At 59.2% G+C, this 19980-nt stretch overlaps 1 protein-coding gene across 6 annotated transcripts in view; it reads left to right on the top strand.

The window, feature by feature from the left end:
- CASZ1 (castor zinc finger 1) overlaps window positions 1–19980 on the top strand; it is a 171605-nt gene that overhangs the window by 93837 nt on the left and 57788 nt on the right. For 2 of the 6 annotated variants that reach the window (XM_038166757.2, XM_038166759.2), the window contains one exon: window positions 14579–14723. The exons of the other annotated variants lie outside the window; for them this stretch is intronic. In XM_038166757.2, coding sequence (XP_038022685.2) covers window positions 14705–14723 — 19 coding nt within the window. In that variant the 5' untranslated portion in view covers window positions 14579–14704. The remainder of the gene's footprint in view (window positions 1–14578; window positions 14724–19980) is intronic. 6 annotated transcript variants of the gene reach the window in all.

Here is a 19980-nt window from a genome sequence, read left to right as displayed (position 1 = left end):
GGTGGCCCGCTACCAGAGCGACTGTTTGCTTTGCCACGGAGAAACACAAGCAGCACATTTCTGGAGGCTGGGAAACTGCTTAAAGCTTCCAGTCCTAGGGCAGTTTCATGCTGGGAATAAAAGCTGAGCAGCCCGGGTCGGTTGGCAAGGGAGAGCGAGGGGTGGGGAGGAGCAGAGACGAGGAAAAAGGATGGGAAGCCTGAAGTCACCGGGTGCACTTCGTGGCAATCCCCTGAGGATTTGGTGCCTCACTAGAGAATTTTGCCACCCATTCTTGGTTTTGGGGTGTGAAAGGGTGATTCACCTCCCTGCACATGTTGTGCTCTCGGAGAGGTGACATTTTAGCAGGGCCTCTTGTGAAATCACTCAAAACACCGGGCTGCGCTGGAGCGTTTCTGGAGGTGCTCCCCACACCCAACACCTACGTCCCCGTCACCCCGGCCCCGCTCGCCCACGTCCACGCTCCCGGACACTCACGTGCACCGGGGCTGCTCTGGGGCTGAACTTTGCCTCCTCCAGGTGCTGTCCCAAGGCATCGCCTTCCTCCTCACTCCTGGTCCTCTGCGGCACCGTGGTGAGGAGCGTGTCGGCATCGGCAGCAGGAGGAGACGGGCACAGGCACTGCCCTGCACGGTGCCTGTCCCCGGGCACTGGTGGCCTTGGCACTGTGCAGGCAGGTGGGTGTGCAGGGGATTTTTGCAGAGCCAGGCTTTGGGCTGAACGGGGGCCAAGCTCAGCCCAACCCCAACCCAGGGAGCTCCAGAAAGGCCTGCGAGACGCGGCAGAGTCTGAGGCTTCTTCGCTGTGGGATGAATAACTCCCTAATCTATAAAGTGGGCATAATCACCCTCCCCTGAGCAGCCCAGAGCCAGGGCTGGGCGCTCCAGTGATGGAGATAAGCGAGGAGGCCTGGCTGCCGGCCACGCTGGGTGCGGGTCGGGCGCTGCGCTCCTCCCTGCAGCCGGGGCGCGGTGCCGGGGCCCTGCGAGAGCCCGGCCTGCTCCTGGCAGCACCCGGCACGGGCACCTCGGTGGCCCTGAGGCTGTGGTGGGCCCAGGAGGAGGCTCCACACCTTGGAAGCGAGGCCCCTCCGCCGGGACTGGCTGGGCCAGGGCAGGGGCAGGAGCAGGAACTGTCAGCTTCCATCGCTGGGAACCTGTCAGAAGGCAGCTAGCAACACCAGCTTTTGTCTGGTCTTTCCAGAAAAACCCGGCGGGACCTGGCATCCCAGGGCATAATTTATTATGGAAAAATAAAATAATAAAGTCCCGATCCCTTTGAGGCCTGAGTCATAGAAGCATCTCCTCATTAAAGCGGCTCCACCTCTCCGCACGGCGTTTGCCAGCACCGTGCCGGGATGAATCCGCTCCCCGCCCAGGGCTGCCCCCTCCTCCTCGCCGACCAGGAGCAGCGCAGGTGGCTCCACATCTCCGGCCAGCTTCTCCCCGGGCCTCCCTCCGTGTTTTGTAGACAAACATCTTCATCTCTTCACCTCCCACCCCTTGTGCCATCAGGGCCCGGCTCCCGCGTCCCCAGCATCACGGGCGGGGGCGTGCGGTGGCTTCCCACAACTCGAAGGCTTTCCACAACTCAAAGCCTTCTTCCGAGTGGCCCCGCTGGAGCAGGGAGAGGAGAGGAAGCTGCTCCTGCAGTAATTACCATCTGCATGTCCCGAAGGCAGGCAGCAGATGTTAGCAGAGGAGGACCCGGTCGGAAGAGGGTGGGGGAGCAGAGGCTGGGGAGAGGGCCTGATTTTGGTTCGTGATTGAATATTCTGAACAGCATCTGAATATTCGTAGCAGGAGCTCAGGAGGTTCTGCAGAGTTGAGCCATGTGCTTGGAAACTTTCAGAGAAAGCTCCCTCTCGCTGCGTTTTCAGGCTTCCACTTTTCTCAGACTTTTTCTATTTAACTCTTCTCGCTAAACACCCTTCCTTTATGTCCTCCTTCGTTTCCTCCTTCCCACAGTCCCTTCGCTCTTTGTCACCCTCCTGGACTTCCCATTCTACCTTTGAGCCTGCCTTGTTTTTACTTTCCCCTTTTTTTTTTCCCCTCTCCACCTCCCCTCCATTATCTTGCTCTCTGTATTTTTCATTTCCCGATTTGTCTGTGGGCTGATATTCAGATGAGCGAACTTCTTCCAGTTAAAGGAGGTCATGAATATTATGATTTTTCTATCAAACAATGAAATATGGCTCAAATTACACTAAAGAATAGGGCCCTTTTCATAAACCACCTGCTGTTTTTTTTGAAAGAAAGCACACAACCGCTCGCCTGTGCGCTTCAAGCAGTTGTCTCTCATCTCCACCTCGCCAGGCTTTTGCCGTTCCAGTTCTCTTCTGCTGAATTCGTTGCTCGTGGTGCCGGGAGCCTGCTCTTCCCAGGCCGCCAGCACCCAGCGAGTCTGGCTTCGGGCAGGTCGGGACAGGACGGGGCTGCTGGCAGGATCCTGGCTGCTTTGAATGATGGTTTGGGATGGTGCTTTTTTGATTGCGGTGTGTTTATTTTGGGGTTTTTATTTTTGTTTTTGACAACATTTCGGTCTGCCCCGTGCTGCCTCCCGGCTTGGCTGAGGGAGGGAGGTGGTGTTCAGGTGTCAGCCCCCGGGGGCACGCAGACGCACGCGGCCGCCCTGCCTTCTGCCGGCCTCGCTGCTGGGGACCTGCATCCTCCCCAGCCCTCGGGAGGGCTGTGGCCAAACCCTGCCTCCCGAAACCTCTGGGACATGCTGGGCACTTGCTCCACGATGTCCCACATCGCCTGTGGGCCTGGCTGGGCCCTGCTGTCCCAGCAGCTTGGCCAACAAGCCCGCTGGCAGCAAGGAGCGGGGCCGTGGGGCCGTGGGACAACCAGGCAGGGGGGGGTCTGTGCCCCACCGGGACTGCCACGAGCAGGCATGGGCAGCGCCAGCGACGGGGACACCAGAGGACAGCAACTTGTCTCAGACTTGTGTTTTGATTCCAGTCCAGCCTATTTATATTCATAATAGCTGCTATTTTTTCCCTAGTTACATGGATGCGTCTTGTCCTCGCTCTCCTCTGCCTTCCCCGAGCAAACCTTGCTGCTTCTCGCACGCCTGCCCTGGGCGGCGCGGAGCATCGTCCCCCTGGGGCCGGGCACGCTGCTCCCCGGGGAGGCACGTGGGTGCCGCGCTCCCTCCCGCAGCGCCACGGCCCCGCCGCCCTCTCCCCCCGGCCCCCGGGCAGGAGCCGCGCCGTACGCAGCCCGGGCTGTGCGAGCACGGAGTTTGTTTTGCCAGGGTGACCTGTTTAATCATCTCATTTTCTGGTGGCCGTTTATTCCTCGTTTCCACGGTTACAGCCCCATTAAGAGGAGAAGCAATAAGGCAGCGAGTCAAACAGGTAATAAAAACATTAAAGCCATGTGCGCATTGGGAGGGAGGGAGGGCGAGCCGCACGCAGCGAGACGAGACCGGCCGTGCCAGGGAGGCGGCAGGGGCGCCGGAGCCTGTGCGGCGTGGTGACACCCGGCTGGCTTCCCAACCTCGGCAGGGGACCGGCTGCCAACGCGCCCCGGCAGCGTCCCGCCACGCTGCCCTCGTGCGCTGCCACTTAGGGCGGCGTTGCTGCCGTCAGCGGGCTGCGCTCGCCGGCCCCGCGCTGCTCGCGCCGAGTTAGCAGCAAGCACTTCAAATCAGAGCGTTGCTGCAAGCCCGTGTCAGTCCAGGGTTGCGACCGTCTGGAAACGCTTGTAACTTGCGGTTTCTGTTTAGTTACTGTGATGCTGGAGGACCCAAACATTTGCTCTTAGAATAGCTCCGCGCCGTGCTCCTGCTCCAACCGCTGCCAGCGGTGCCGGTGTCCCAGCAAACGTGGCTCTGCACAGCAAAGCAGCACGGGCTGCTCAAAGCACCACGGTCGTGCACTTGCAGCTTGGGACCCCAAAAAACACACCCTGCTGTGTCATGACAGTGGGCACTGTCCTGGGCCTGCAGGAGAAGCCAGGCTCCCTGGGGATGTGTGGATGCGCCCAGGGAGCTCGGTCCCTGCTCTTGGCACAATGGGAGCAGGCAGGGTGAAAGCCTTACTTCTCAGTTTGCCCACCCAGATGGCCAGCTGGAGGCTGAAATGATGTCGCTAAGAGTAATTTAAAAACTTCCTTGGACGTTCTTAAGCCCAAGGTTGGGATTTTCCAAATCACTTTGTGCTGGCCAAATCTCCTTTCTGTGGCGCTGGGTGCTCACCAAATGTGCCGCGTCTCAGAGCAGTGAGGAAGGCTCTGGAGAGCTGCCCTGGGCTGGCGGGCATGGGCTCTTCGTTTCAGACAGCCTGGGGGATGGCTCTGTCAGCTGATTTAGTAATTAAGCACAAAAATAACTCTCCAGGACTCCCTCCATGTCCCCGCGAAGGGCCCGGCAGTTCCTGGAAGTGGGGCACGAGCGGTGTGCTTGGTGCAGGCTGCTCCCAGGGGGCGGCACGGGGAGGACGGGCAAACTTGGTGTGGCTGAAAACTGCCCGTCTGGGGGGGGAGGGCTGGCTGTGGGGGGCACAAACGGGCATGTACCCAGGGGCTGAGGGGTCCTGCCTCTGGATGGGGGGGAGGGAAAAGCAAACAAGAAAAGAGAACGAGGAAATAATCATGGAAATGCAGGGAAACGACATAACCCCCCTCCAAGTGGGTTTTACCTGCTGGCTTCCTCTGTTGAGGTATCTTACCCTCTTACAGCCCCACGTTGCCCTGTTGGGATATATTTTTTAAATTATTTATTTCTGCCATTGCTTTGGGTTTTATAGTTTCTTTTCTCCGGACTTTATCAGAAAGCATATTTGTGGTGAGCGCCTGTGAAAGGACCTGGCTCACTGAGTAAATATTCAACGTGAAAATGAGCGGCGTGACCTTGGGGGGGGGAGAGGGAGGAAAGCTGGGAGAAATTCATAAAAAGCTGCAAAAGAAAAGAGTCAGGAGAAGGGAGGAGAAGGGAAAAAAAAATCCAGAAGGCCTGGACGGGCTGGGAGAAGTCACAAAGGTGGGGAACATTTGGGAATATTTGGGTCTTTGGGTTCCCGGCGGTTGGCCACGTAGCATTACACGTCCCGGAGAGGCCCGGTCCTTGGTCGTGCCGAGCAGTGACACTTTGAAAAATAGGCCCATTTAAGGTGCCTCAAGTTGGGCAACAAAAGTCAGTAGTCACTTTAGCTCATCTTGGCCCGCGTTCAGGAGGGTGAATTTTATCCTTGGCGCGAGGCCAGCGGGAGGCCTGCGCGCTGTTCCCGTTCCCAGAATAGGACTCGGGGTGGCTCCTGGACCTCGCGGGTCCTTGGGGCAGGGGCACGTGTCCCTGTCACCGGGCTCTGGGTGAGCGTCTGCCGCATCCCTGCTGGAGACCGAGGTGTAAAGCCTGCGCTCTGGGCTTCCAGAACCGCTGCATTTGGCTCCAGCCTTTCCACCTCCCTACTGGCAGATCTCAGCTGCCTTTAAAAACCAAACTGCAGGGGCAGGAGCGAAACGAGCTGGCTTGCAGCAGTTTTACTGTTTTTTTTCTGTACGGGATGTTCCTCTAGCGTGTCCTTAGTGTCTTGATGACCACAGCAGTGGGAAGCCCCTTGGCCCTGCAGCTGCAGCCAGCAGTGCAGCTGCCCCGTTGTGCTGGGCACGATGCGGCTCCGAGCACCGCAGGAGGAGAAACCCCTGCGTGGGTCCCCGGGCTCCTGGCACCTTCCGCTGCCTTTGGGGGTCTGAGTGCCCAAAGGACAGTTTGGGTCCGTTTAGGTTCCCCTCCCAGCTCCTCGTAGTGTCGTTTCTTCAGCTCCCCAAACTCTCTTAATTTCCAAGAGGGGAAGTCTGACTTCACTGGCATCAGCACTTCGAAGCGGCGCGCACTGAGCTAAGCAGTTGGGAGCGTGGGGCGAGGAGCGTGCTGAAGCCGAGCCCACATTTGTGTTGAGACAGCACTGCTAAAAGAGGAGGGCTGCACTGGTCACCTTTACACGCACATCTTTGAATTTTTCTTAATTTGGGTGGAGAAATTATTTATTTTCAGTGCAGAATTAGATTTTTCCCGCTCCTGTGTGAGCCCTGCTGCTCTTGTGGATTCCTGTCCAGTTGGGGTGCATGAGACAGCAGGGAAAAGTCTTGTCTAGGGATGACCTCGAAGTAATTCCCCTCACAGCACGCCGTGATGTCAGGCAGGCAGCGTGCAGTCAGCCTGACAGGGGAAAACTGGCATAAAAACAGGGCAGGGGCCGGGGCTCTGAGAGCAGCCGGAGCAAAGTCACCAGCGCGAGTGCCAGGGCGAGGAACTGCAGCCGCACGTTTAACAGCTTTGGATGTTTGCTTTCGTGTGACAGTTGCTGTTCAAGCAAACAGATCGGAGAATTCCAGGCTTGCAGGGATTTCGGGGATTTTGTTAGCCGTGTGTGTGTCGGATCCCTTCGGCACAGGCTGTGCAGGGTGGGCGTGCGGGGCCGGGGGGGGCAGCGAGAAGGGCCAGGAGCCTCGCCAAGCCTCCCCTCCGCTCCTGTCTGCATTCCCTGTCCTGCAGCCCACAGACTGGCCTCACTGGTCTCCCAGCAGCGTCTCTTGGTGCAGACCAGTCCCCTGCCCCGTGCCCTGCCCCATGGCACCGAGTGTCCCCGAGCAGCCCGGCCGGGGACCCCGCAGGACGGAGGGCGCCGTGCCCCTGGCCCTGGGCTCTGCTGATGCTGCCCGTGGGCAGCTGGGAGGCAGCGCCGTGTTTTCGCGGTTTCTCCTCCAAAAGGAAAGCCTGCAAGGGGTGAGGGGCAGACTCCTCGCAGCGAAGGTGTTAACAAATAGCAGGTGATTAAACATGACAAGCAGTGACATTTCTGTGTGGGGTTCTCAGTACCAGCAATGCCAAGAATGAAGCTATAAACCCTGACATTTTGTGTTATGCACTGAGGTTTTTAATAGACATCTTTCTCTCCCTCCCCCCTGTTTGTTTCTCTGACTCCTTTTTTCTCCTCCGTCCCTTTCTCCCGTCCCCTCTGCTCTCCCCCCCGACCCTCCCACCCTCCCTCCCCACCCCAAGCGCCCCTTTCCCTCGCTGCCCCTCTCTGTGCCACGCTTCCCTCCCACCCTGCGCTTCTCCTTGCGTTCCTCCCTCCCTCCCTGCTTCTCCTGCCGACACTTGCCGAGCTTTCTCGCCCCTCGCAGCCTCCTTCCCTAACTCCTCTCTTCCTCCCTGCCTCTCCCTGCCATATGCACAGCCGCTCGCAGCCGCTCTCGCCCGCCCGCGCTCCCTCCCCGGGCTGCGCGCCCGCCGCTCGCAGCGCTGCCGCTTCCCCCGCTGCTGCTGCGTCTCTCACATGCTCTCGCACTTGCTCTTTTCTTCCCCTGCTTCCCCTTCTCTCGCTCCTCTTTGTCTCCGTGCCTCCCCGCTGCTGTCATCCTCCCTCTGTCTGTTCTTTTCCACTCTCTCCCTCCCTTCCCCGGCTCTTTTTGGGGCCTGATGTAAGGCGCTAACCGCGGGCAGCCGGGCCAGTTGCTTGTCAGGGAGCAGGTGTCCCACCCCTGAGTGATGTTTTTGTTAATAACATTTTTGCCCTGACTCAGAAGCTGGCGTTTTGGAGATCGCTTGTTGCTTGTTGTTTTTTGTTTTTTTTTTTTTTTAATGTCCGGGAGCTGAGCAGGCCGTGCTTTTGGGAACAGTTGCCGGGTTTGTGCTAAAAGGACCGCAGCAGTTGTTGTGCTGAGCGAGAAGCCTCGCAACAACTGCAGATTCCCTCCCGCTCGCCCGGCCTGGCCGTCCGAAGGGCGTTTGGAGGTGACGCCCGACGTGCCGGCCCCTCGTGGCCGCCTCTCCTTGGAGCCACGGGATCGAGGTGCCCGTGCCCTGGGATGGGAAAACCTCCCCTCGCCTGCCCTGCTGGTACGGGGCACGAAGTGAGCGCAGTGCCGCGGGCAGGGGGCATCTGGACATGGAGCTCTGCTCCGTGTGGGTGTCTCAGCTGGCTGCTGGCCCCCGGGGAGGGTCCTCAAGGAGCTCCCGGGGGTCTCGCTGGCTTCCAGCCCATCCCCTCGTGTCCGTGCTGAGAGCACCCGGGGCAGGCGAGGGGCTGCGGTGGGTGGACAGCGAGGCCGGGGCTGGGGCAGCGCCCACGAGGAGGTCACAGGGCCCCGGTGCAAAGGGCTCAGCAGGTATTTGAAGCGAGTCCAAGCTAAACTGCAGCTCGAGCCCGGGTGTTTTCTCTTCCTTGACTCTGCTGGCGCTCTAAAAATCAAAATACTTCCCCCTGAAGGCTTCGCCTTCCCATAAAAGTGCCTCTCCCGCCCCGTCCGCCCAGGTTGTATTGATCCGGCACCACAGACGGTGGCTGCAGCTCGAGTTGCCAAGTAGGGCAGATCGATAGAGACTTGCTGTGGGATTTTTGGCAGCTGGGGCATCCATTTGTCCCTCCTCCCCTCCCACCTTCCCTCCAGGAAGCCGCCGGTGTCACGGTGAAAGCAGGTGGAGCTCAGCCCTGTCCTTAACACCTCGTCCTTCCCCATCCTTCTGGTGGCCCCCGCGTTCACCTCGTGTCCTGGGGGGATCCCCGCGGGCAGGATCTGTCCCGTGGTGCGAGCACAGCTCTCTCTATCTCCCCGAGGGGCAGGAAGGCAGCAGGCAGCGTGTGGCCGTGCCGCCAGCCGTCCTTAACCCAGGGCCAGCTCCTGGCTGCCGAACCTCTGACAGGTGCCGAGCGCCGCGCGCGGTGCAGTTAATGAAATGAGTATTTCGGGGAGAGGGGAGCGGGGGGAGGGAGGCTCTGTACTGCACCCTGGGGCCCTGGGTTTATTAATGGTGACCTGCCATTAAAGACTAAAGTGCTAACCTGGTCATATTTAGCAGCTTTCAATGGTATCCCAGCGGCCTCCGCTTGCAATATCGAGCCCTGCTTTCCCCCCGCAGCCCCAGGCCGCCAGGAGCTGACTCCGGAGTTTTCTCCGCTGCGATGGGTCTGGTGGGCAGTGCCGAGGAGCCTGCTGGATGGACGGACAGATGGATGGACAGAGCGACCCCCTCCCCGCTGCCAGGGCTTGGCTGGGCCGGGGAATGCAGGGCTCGAGGCTGAGAGCTCCAGGTGGGAGCCGGGGGCTGCTCCCGTGGCCACGAGCCCTCCTGCACCCGGCCAGGGGGGGCTTGGGGACGCCGAGCACGGGGAGATGTCCCCCGTGGGGATGGCAGCAGCCGGGCACTGCAGTGACAGGCGCTTGAGAAAGGTGCTGGGGGCTGCTGCTGGTCCCAGCAGGGATTTCGCAGAAGGAAAAAAAAAAAAAAGCCCCCGAGTGTCCTCGGAGCTGCTTCTGCTCTCCATGGCTCCCCAGAAGCAAGCCCCTGCTCGGCTCCGTGTGCCAGCTGAGATGATTGCCTTCCCTGAGCACTTCTTCCTGGATTAAAAACTCAGCCCGGAGCGTTTTCGCCTTGTGTTGCTGCGGGAGGGAGGCTCACTGGCAGCTCCGTGCGGTGCCGAGCGGGTGGGGAATCCCCCGGCACGGCCAGCTCGGGACCCGAGGTCGCAGCGCTCCCGCTCCCTGCACATCACCGGGGCTGGAGGCACGCCGAGCCAGTCCCTAGGGGATTTCTCCCTCTTTATCAAGCCCCGTGAGCCGCAGCTCATCCATCCCCTCATCCCTTCCTGCGGGCACGTTTCTCAGCGTGGGCTTGGGGCCATTCCCCGGCAGAGCCAGCGAGGGCAGGGGCCTGGTTCCAGCGCCGAGCTCCGGCCCTCGCGGGCTCGCAGCAGGACGAGTGCCGGCTTGGCAGCCAGGCTGGGGGCAATCCTCGCTCGCTCCGTTGGCTCCGCGCCCCGGCTGATCCGGAGCCAGGTTCGCTGTAATCCCTACATCCTGTTGCAGGTCCTTAATCAGCTGGAACCAGCCTGGAAAAAAAAAAAAAAAAAAGCAACCAAAAACCCCAACCCCAACGTGCTGTGGGTAGCGGGGATGGGCTGCAGCAGCCATGTAGGGCTGGGGGCAGAGGGAAGGAGGTGCCGGGGGGCTCAGCGGGACCCCAGTGCTGTTCCCCTGCTCTGGGTTTCAGGCATCAATTCCCCCTTTTTTTCACCCCTCCATCCCAACCGGGGATGCCACCCCCTCGACCAAGCTGGAAAAGTCTCCGGGTTGTTGTTGGGTCGTGGTTTTCTTTTTTTTTTTTTTTTTTTTTTTCCCGTTTAATGCATAGAATAACACTGATGGGTCTGAACAGCTCCAGCCAGGCGACGAGGGGAAAGAATAACAAGCTCCTGGATGTCAGGCGAAATTATGGGCCATCGCTATTTAGGGTGAGTCTGGTGGATTTAGGGCCTCTCTGTTCTATTGTCCCGGCTGCTCTGAGCATTGGAGCAGGCGAGACACAAGTCGGGAATTTCATCGCGGGGCACGTGCAGGGCAAGGACGCTCCTGAGCCTTTCCGGGGCCGAACAGTGGTGGTGAGGGACTGGGGACGGTGCTGGATGACCAGGCAGTGGGATGGGGCACCGGGAGGAGGTAGATGTGGTGGTCCTGGAGTTTTAGGAACTCGCCAGGAGCACGCAGAGCTTGGTGTCCCCTCCTTGTGCCCAGGTGATTCCCCCATCAGCTCCCAGCTGCTCTTTGGCCTCGTGTGCAGCACTCGGGGAGGTCGTCAGGGGAAAGGCAGTGCCCAAATGGACGCGTGGCACGGGGCTTGGGGGTTTGGGGGCTTTCTCTAGGGCTGCTTTTGGTGCTGCTGCTGCAGCCGGGGCTGGCACCGTGCTCGCGCGGGCTGCCAGGTATTAGGGGGAAGGGCCCAGACAGCGGCGTGAGGGAACACCGAGAGGATGAGGAAAGCGTGATACGAGCAGGTCGGCCCTGGGAAAGTGAAGCCTGCCCGAGCCCTGAGCAGGGCGGATCCTGAGCTTCCAGATTTTGGCAAATACACCATGTCCCATGCCAGGGTGGGGAGGAGTTGCGGAGCGTAAGAAAGCCGCGCTTGCCCGGCGTCAGCCTTGCTCGGCAGGGTGAATTCTTTGCTTCTTTCGGGCTCTTTTTATTTGACCGGATTAAAAAGCCTATTTGAGTTTCTTAAACCATTTAATCTAAAATCCCCAGGTAGATGCGCCATTGGATTCAGTTTTAAGCTTATAAACAAAATAGGTCTGTGTTTGCCTCTCGGTTTTGCTGCAAAGCAGCGTGGGGTTGACCTGTCCTCCCTGCGGCGGGCTGAACCTGCACTCCTCACATTTGGGAGCCCCCTGAGCTGCCACCACCTCCCCTTGGCTCCAGGAGCCAGGGCCAAGCTCCACCAGCCACAGTGAGCGACCAGCACGGTTCCCAGGGCTTTGTGCCCCCGTCAAATGCAGCAAAAGCCATTGCTTTGGAAAAAATATGGGGAGATGGGGAAGGAGGAGGCTGTAGGAGAGTGGGGAGGATGGGAGGGACGCGTACTGCAGCGTGACACCGGCGTGGGCCGGGTGATGCTTCCCGATGCCCTCAGTCCTTGCAGAGGAGCTGCTGCTCCTCCTCCACGCCCGGCTCCTCCCTGGGCTTGCTCCTGCGCCCGGCCTCTCCGCTCCCCTGGGGTTCTTGTCGCCCTGCCAGCTCCGCACAGCTTTATGGCCGCCACTCCCTGTGCTTCTCAGGAGGGTTTTGTGGACACGGGACCAGTTGGGGCTGCTCTGAGATGGGCCGAAGTGGGACAGCTCATGGTTTGGGTTGGCAGGAGAGAGGTGCTAGAGGCACGCCGAGGCTCCGCGGGCAGTGGTTGTGCTCCGGGTAGCAGCCGGTGCCAGCGGCTCCAAGGGGAGGCACCAAGCCCTGCAGCGGGCAGATCCAAGGGGATCTACCCCTGCATCCTCCCCCACACCCTCTCCACGCACCCAGCAGGCAGATCCAAGGGGCTCTGCCCCTGCATCGTCCCCAAACCCTGTCCATGCGCCCAACAGAGGCGGCGATGCCCTCGGTGCGCGCGGTGACGGCGCCGAGCTCAGTCCCAGCGTGGCCACGGGAAGGCAGAGCAGGGGGTCCTCCTGCATCCCCGGCTCACAAGGAGATGTTCTGCGGGAGGTGGCGGCCAGAAGAAGGTTTCTTCTTCTCCCCCACCTCTCCCGAGGAACTGGAGGCAGACAGAGGGACGGGCGTCTGTCCGGTGGCAGCCCGAGCAGGAGGGAGCCCTCTTGGCTTTGCCGAGGGAGCCTCTTTCTATATGGAAATGAAGAATTTAGGCTAATGGAGCTCAACCATCTCTAATTTTGCGATGGCAGGAGGATTTTGATTGAAAGTAATTAAGCAAGCTAGCTGTAAAATTAATTAAAGCAAAAGGGGGGGATTTTTTTATTGGATTGGATAGCGATATAGCGGCTGTCAAATGGGGGACGGATGGGGGTGACCTGAATTCTCTGCCCTCCCTCCTCCCACTCGGGACGTTTATGTCACTTTAATCTCCTTACAGCGGCTGGTGTGCATTTGTTTGAAATAATCAAGGAAATATGGTCAGAAATTGTCAGCTTTCAGATCTAATTTACCTGACAGCCCTGCGCGGACCAGTAAGCCTCTGTGTGCGTGTGTGTGTGCGGTGCATGCGATGCTGTGGGCGTGGAGGGCTCCTCGCCTCCCTTCTCCCCCCCTTTCCCTGTTTTTCTTCACCCCGTCTTCACTCGATTCCCAGCAAAATTACTTCTGGTGCAGCTGGGACCACCTGGCACCCCCCAGGAAAAGGAGATAAGTTGGAGAATTTTCCTGCGGTCCCTTCTCCACCCTCCCCCTTCCCATCGCTGCCTCCTCCCAGCCTGCTGCCTCATCCTTGCACCATAACCAGCTTTAGGGTTTAGGCAATATAGGATTAGGGGAGGTGGCTGTAATTCTTTATTCCAGATGGCTGGCAACTGCTAAACCCACTGTCACAAGCACCGGGTTATAAAAATACTTAAATTAGGCCCTTTGTTCCAGCCCCCGGCCCTGCCAAGTGGCGCTCCCGGTGTCCTGCCGCGGCTCGGCTCGCCCAGCACAGGTGGGGACGCTGAGTCGAGGCGGTGCTGGTGCTGGGAAGAGGAGGCTCAGGGCTCACACCTACCTGGATTCCCTCGCTCAGCTCCATCTGCTTCTTTTTGCTGTCAGCACTTCGAGAGAGCTCCGGCAATACGCAGAGGGAGGCACAATGTGGTGTCATCACAGGTGAAGGTCCTGAGCCTGGGAGGTGCCAGGGCCACGGCTCCGTACGTCCCACGAGGGAGCCTGCTCTTCTCGGGGACCCAGCTTTACCGCCGTCCCTAACCCTACAAGAACCTGGTGGCCTTGGCCCAATGCTCTGCCACGCAGGAAGGGAAGGTGGCTGCTGTAGGGTCAGTGTTTCCTCTGAGCCACTGCAGTGCTTCACATCTGTCTTGCTAGGTCGGCTGTTAGGGTTATTATTTATTATTTATTATTGTTCATTAAGTGCTGACAGAGTTGGGGCTTTTGTTTGTTTTGTTTGGGTCTCCATTTAGAGGCCTTCGCTGCGGCAGCCTCCAGTGCCAAGACTCGAGGCGCTGTTACAATTACAGCCGTGATCCTATTGTATTGTTTATGTAATGACTCTCAATCCCCAGGGATTCGGCAGCCTGTCTTAAACCCAGGCACCCAGCACCTGGCAGGGAGAGGGCAGGGCAAAGGCTGGCCCCGATGCCCAGGGAAATCTCTGGGCTTGGTGTTCTAGGGGATGGTTAATGCGCAGACAGATCAGGCTGGACCTCGTGGCAAGGACCCACATGCAGGGAGGGCGATGAAGCTGCTTCAGATGATCCATCCCCTCCATGGCTCACCCTGATGCTCTGCCTGCTGGATGTCACCCATGCGGTGAGCTGGGCACCCAACCCTTGGCCAGCACCCATGGGTGCTCCCCGAGCATCCCCAAACACTTCAGCCCCTGCAGAGAGATTTCCACCCCGTTAGGTGGCTGCAGATCCCAAATTGGCTGATCCCAAATGGGCTGATGTGGGCAGGACGTGGTGTATCCATGGCCATGCTGTGGTGGGTGAGGAGCCCGTCGCCACGATTCCCAGCTTTATTCCCATCCGTGCCACCGACCCGCTTCGTATCCGGAGCCTCGCGAACGCGTAGCGCCGTGCCAGTGCGTCCTCATCAGCGTAATGGGTATAATTAGGCCCTGATTGAAGATAGTGCTGAGGGCTGAGTGTGCCAGCAGACTTGCTGCTGGTGCTGAGAAGCCCTTTCCAAAAAAAAAAAAGGAGGCAAGACCCAGAGTGTAGAGCGCTGGTTCCCACATGGCATTTCAGTAATATGGAGTAAAATCCCTGATGGATCGGGATCTGCTGCCCCAAATGAAGCGCTGCCCTCCCCTCAACCCAGCAGGAGCAGCGCCCCAAAGTGTGCACCCAGCCAAACACGGGGAGCACGGGATGGGGCACTGCCGATCCCTGGTGCTAATTGCAGGTACCACCGAATGCAGTATCAGGAATAGCCTCAATAATCCCATGGCCGGCTGACTGAAAGGGAGCTCGAGTTCTGGGACATGGACCAGGCTTCCACTGATAATGGTATCTGAAGGCAGTGGTGTCTGGAAGCGGGGTCATACTGTGCTGGCTGCTCCTATTTCCTTCTGCAGATTGCAAGACAAGATGACTAAGAGTGCATTAGATAATTTTCTAACATAACATTCCCTACAGGCAGTTACTGGCATTGCTGTAGAGACGTCCTGAGCACCGTGTTGGAAAGAAGTGCACAATTTCTTTCTGCCTTGTGACAATGCTTGAGACCCCCGTGCCCTGTTCTGACTGCAAGGCTCCTTAGACATGGCTGAGGAAAATGCACGTGAGTGCTGCCCCGGGGCCCCCTCTCTCCTTGTTTTACACCTCCTTGTCCCTGCTCGGCACACAGCCCCTCGCTGCCTCCAGCACGGCCGGGAGCTGCCGGAGCGTGTCCTGGCGCCGGGTGGACGGGGTGAGAAGTTTGGAGCTGGGTGGCGTGCCCGTTCCTCTCGGTTTGATGTGCGTGGGGTTGGAAAGCCATAAGCTCAGCTTTCCCATCGCTGTCAGCCAGGGAAATCATTCCTCTGAGCTCCGCGGAGTGACACGAGCAGCGGAGCAGGCGGAGGGGGGTGAAGCCTGGCGGGTCTGGTGGAGGAGAGCCGAGGCACCGGGCTGAGAGCGTCTGGGGTGGCTGACACGTCTGGGGGTGGAGGTGAGCCGCTCGTCCTCAGTCTGGGCCAGCACAGCCCTTCAGAGAGCAGACAGGCAGCTCAGCTCACAGCAGGTCGGAGAAACCTTGAAACCTCCAAAGAGGAGACGATCAGGGACGAGGCACAGCAGAGACACAAGGAGCTGAAGCTCCCGGGGGGCTGTGGAGCTGCTGCCCCTCGGCAGGGTCTGGCTGCTGCCCCGTGCACCCCGTGGGCAGCGAGGGAAGGAGGCAGAGCTGGAGGCACCAGTCCCCAGCGTCTTCCAGGCAGAGGTTGTCCTGCTTGCGGTGGATTCGGGGGCTTTCTGCAGGAACTGTCTCCACGGGCAGGTCTGAACAAGCCGGTCAAGTTACTCGTAATTTCCACCAAGAAAATAGAAACCCTGAAATAGAAGGGTTGGGGTGAAGAGGGGATGGCGTGGCTGGCTGAAAGCAGCAGCCGAGCCCAGGTGGGTGCTAACAGGGTGCACCGGGGTCCTGCAGTCCATGGCCATATTGGAGCAGGACTGAGGACTGAGGACTGAGGGAATTTTTGGGGACAGCCTGGGTGGGGAAGCTGCCCAGGACGGCGAGGACAGCCCCGTGCCACGCTTGCAGCTCATCCGCTGGGACCCACTTGGAACCCAGGGGTGCGGGAGGAGAGCATCCATGTGTCCCCCTCCTTCCATCTCTCCTCCTCCCTGGAGCACCAGGCAAGTTTATCAATTTACACCAGAACGCAGGGAAATCAGGGAGGTTGCCAAGGTCTTGGCTTCATTAATTCTGAACCCGGCGATGGCACCCACTCGCAGGGCTGCTGCTGCTAGTGCAGGCTCGCCTCGCGGCTTATTAAACCTGCACCTGAAACCAGGCTGAATTCAGCCCCGTGCCGTCTGATTCCCCGTGTCCCTCACTCCCCTGGTGCCTGGAAAACAGCTTATTAAAGCTCACCATTGGTAATTGCCTGGGAAGTCACATTTTTAACGCTTTCCTCTGGTTCTTGAGAGCTGAAGAGCTGAGCTGCTGCCTTTCCCAGACTGCGGGGTAAATAAACCGTGTTGGTGGTTATTTGCGGGTGATAATGGAGAGCTGGAAACCCCTCAGCTGCTGGGGGTAGAGCGAGCCCCGTTGGGTCTGAGGAGCTCCAAACGTGCCTTGTTTCTTGGTCCCCGTGCCTTAAAGCAGCACCGCAGAAGCAAGGCACCTGGTGCACCATCGGGGGGGCACCGGCACAGGAACCCAAGAGAAGGGATGGGCTGAGTCAGCACCAGGGGGCTCGGCCTCCTCCTGCACCCCAGCAGGGCAGGGCAGGGGATTTTTGGGGGAAGTCTTGGTGGGAGCAGGGTGGAGGCAGCACTCCCTGAGTCCACACCATGCAGGAGATCCTCCTGCAGGGAGCTGTCGTCGTGTTTGCAAACTGCGCGGTGGCACCGGGGGAGATGCAGCAGGCACGGGGCCGCACGATGCCGCGCGCACTGAGTCACCCCTCGGGGGGAGAGCCAGCGGGCACCGCGAGCTGCCGAGGCAAACATGGGCGAATCGTTACAATAGGCACCAAAAATATCTTCACATGAGATCTTTCTGCATTGCTGCGTGTTGGGTAACGGGGAGGGCTGGCAACCTAAGCCGAAACCCTGCCCACGTGCTCCAGAGCTCATCCTGGGCAAGGCGAGCGCCTGGCTCGGGAAGGAAGCAGGAGGAGAAGTGGTTTTGCTCCTGCGGGAGCCCCGGTGAGCCACGAGGCTCCCCACGAGGCCAGCCTGCAGCAGGAGTGGCCCCAAAATTGCTCGTGTGCTGGTGACCATGGGGTCCCCAGCAAGGGGCAGCTCCTGGGGGCTCTCTGCAGCCATCTCCCCAAAGCCCAGGCCTGCCCTAAGGGACCCAATTCCCAAAACCCCAATTCTGGGGGCTCATCCAAAGGAATCTCAGCAGAGGCAGAGCGCAGGGAGGCTCCCGGCTGCACATCCCCAGGGCTGGTGGAGTCCCCGTCCGCCTGTCCTGCTGCCCGTGCCCCCCCTGCACCCTCGCACGGGGCTGGGGTCGTGCCGTGGCCCCGGCCCCCTCCTGGCTCGAAGCTCCCGAGCTCTCCCCTGGTTTTTCACAGCCTTTTTTTTTTTTTTGCTGCCAGCGCAGGGCACTGAAAAGTGCTGGCACTGCCAAAAACCCTGTGTGCACTACGACTCCCCAAACATCCCTTTATTTTTATTGTTCTGTTAATTACTGTTTAAACTTTAATAAGTCACTTCGTCAGGAGGGGGGACCTGCAGTGAGGTTTCTGTGCAAACACTGGGCCCGGCGGTGACTCTGGTGTAACATAACCCTTTATACAATGTGGGAATGTTTAGACTGTAACAGAAACTTGTTATTTTAATGACAGTTAAAGGGGAAAAAAAAAAAAAAAGAGAAAGAAAGGAGCGAATGAAAAAAGGGAAGCGGGTTTGTTGGGGAAATGGCTCATCTCAATCTCGCTGTCTGGCCTCTTTTCTCCCGGCTTTAACGGCAGCGGGGCGAGCAGCTTTTATTTTATGGCTGCTGCCGATCCGGCCCCGTTCCCAGCAATGCCCCGCGCTCCTCCTGCCCGCGGCCCCCTCAGCTCCACGGGCAGGAGATGCTGATGGAAGCAGCAGGGCTGGCTGTTGCTCGGAGGCAGCAGCAGATGCCTAAAGCCAATTTGAGCTCTGTCTAATTATCCTGACCCACACGAGAGACTTTCCCCTTCTCTTCAGCGCCTCCTCCACCGTTTAAGTTTTTAAGGAGCTGTGCTGAAACAGATGCTGGCACGCCAGAGATAAGAGGGTCTGCGTCCCGGGGAAAAAATGGACTTTTGAGGTTAGAAAACACTGCCTGCCTTCGCCCGGTGTGCTGGCATCTCCCTCACACCCCTCTTGGCCTGCCCCGAGGCCGTGGCACTTTGTGGGCTTCATCCTGGATGTGGCCATTGGGACTGGGATAAGCCCCGAGAGGGAAGGGGAGCAGGGAGGTGTCTCGGGGCTCACAGGTGGCCCCAAGGCCATACTGGGCCCGTCGATGTCTGCCTTGCTGTGAGGGAGCACAGGGTGCCCGTGCGGTGCCCGGTGTCCCCGTGTCACCGTGCCAAAGTCACCTCCAGGTTGGGCTTGGCTATATTTAGCGCTGCCTATAGACCAGGCAGCGCGGAGCGATGGACATGATGTGAAAACCTCTCCGTTTCCACCGACCTCGCTGCTGCTGCTCTGAGCTCCCCGGCTCAGGGCACAAGCCCAGGGGAAGGGACAGCCCCATCCGTGTCCCGACAGGATTCGCCTGTCCCCTCCTCGCACGGGCTGGGAGGGGAAGGGGACGCAGAGGGCAGGGGCAGGAGGATGCGGGGTGTCAGGATCCCTTTGGGGACCACAAGGACCTTCCCCAGCACCAGCCCCGTGCCAGGAGCCCCAAATCTCTCCGCAGAGCCCCTCGCTCTCAGAGTTTGGGAGCAGAGCAGGAGCCGTGGGCTCGCCGCGGGGCTCGGGGCCGTGGTGTCCCCAGTGGGTGAGCGTGCGGGGAGCGGGCCAAAACAGTTCACGCTTCCCTCGCCCGCTGCCGGGGCTGTGATTGTTATTGATTGGCTTTGCTGTTCTCGGCACTTTGTGTTTTTCCAGCTGAGCATTGCCTGCCCCTTGATTTGATTTTTTTTTATTATTTATTATTCTTTTTTTTTTTTTGGCTCGTTCCAACGCCCCCGAGCGTTGCCCGTGGGGCAGGTGCGTGCCCAGTGTGCACGGGCACGGGGCTCCGGAGGGGCCCAGCAAAATGCAAGGATTAAACCCCCGGGTGTGCGCTGCCCCTGCAAGTGTTGTGCAGTAGGAAACCAGCGGCAGGGCCGTGTGTCAAAGCAAATAACAGCCATGTGGACGGGTCTTCAACCCGGATGCTCTTCGGCCCCAAAGATTTGGGTGCTTTGCCCTCGTGTCTCTCTCGTGGTGCCGGCTGTCGGACCCCGTGGAGCGCCTCGCTCCCCCGGCGTGCCCGCAGCCCTCCCCGTGGGCAGGAGCCGTCCCGCTAGGAATGGCATTTTCCAGGTTCCTGCGTGAGGCTGAACATGTCCCAGCTGCGAAAATAACGAGCCGCAACACCCTGTGGAAACAGGAGAGCAGCAGCGACGCGTCTGTCCGCTCTGCGCAGAGCCGGGTGGAAACCGATGCCCCAAAGGGGAGCTCGGGGTGCGCAGCCAGGGCTGGGGAACATTGGTTTGGAGGGGCCAAAGCATGGAAGCAACAGATACCCGTGGGCTGCCCGCAGGACGGGTGGGTTGTGGCCAGACGTGACATTGAGTGGGCTGCTCAGGGTGGCTGTGGGGCGAGGGACCGGGTGCCGGTGTCCCCACGCAGCCCCAGCACCGTCCCCTGCCCGGCCACCGCCTCCCCCCGGCCGCTGGGGTCACTTTGGCTGGCGAGTGTGAGCTGAGCTCAAGGATAGAGCCCCCTGGACGGAGCCAAGGAGCCGCTGTATAAAAAACGCTGAGGTTTTCCTTTTTTGTACAGCGCGTTTCCCTAAATTGCCTTTGACTGTGTGCATCGCTAATGAAAGTTTATGCCCTTGTTAGAAGGACAGGCAGGTCCGTTCCAGTTAGGGCTGGGTCTATCCTTCTGCCAACTGCCCTCCCTGCACACACACACACACACACACACACACACACACACACACGCTTGCTCGCTCGCTCGCTCTCCCTGGTGAATAAGTGGAGGCTGTTATAAAAAAAAAAAAAAAAAGAGGGAAAAAAAAAAAAAAAAAGAGGAGGGGAAAAAAATTTCCATATTTGTGTAAGTTGCTTTAAAAGCATTTTATCATGTCATAAAAAAAAAGGAAAGTACTCTTGGAAATTGATCCTGCACACGAGCCCATTGGACAGAAGGACGTCGGGATGTTAATGGCTATTTTGCTCCAGGGTGGCTTA

The sequence above is a fragment of the Anas platyrhynchos genome, chromosome 22, assembly GCF_047663525.1.
Source record: "Anas platyrhynchos isolate ZD024472 breed Pekin duck chromosome 22, IASCAAS_PekinDuck_T2T, whole genome shotgun sequence".
Classification (NCBI taxonomy): Eukaryota; Metazoa; Chordata; class Aves; order Anseriformes; family Anatidae; genus Anas; species Anas platyrhynchos.
This window is presented reverse-complemented; position numbering and strand designations above follow the sequence as displayed.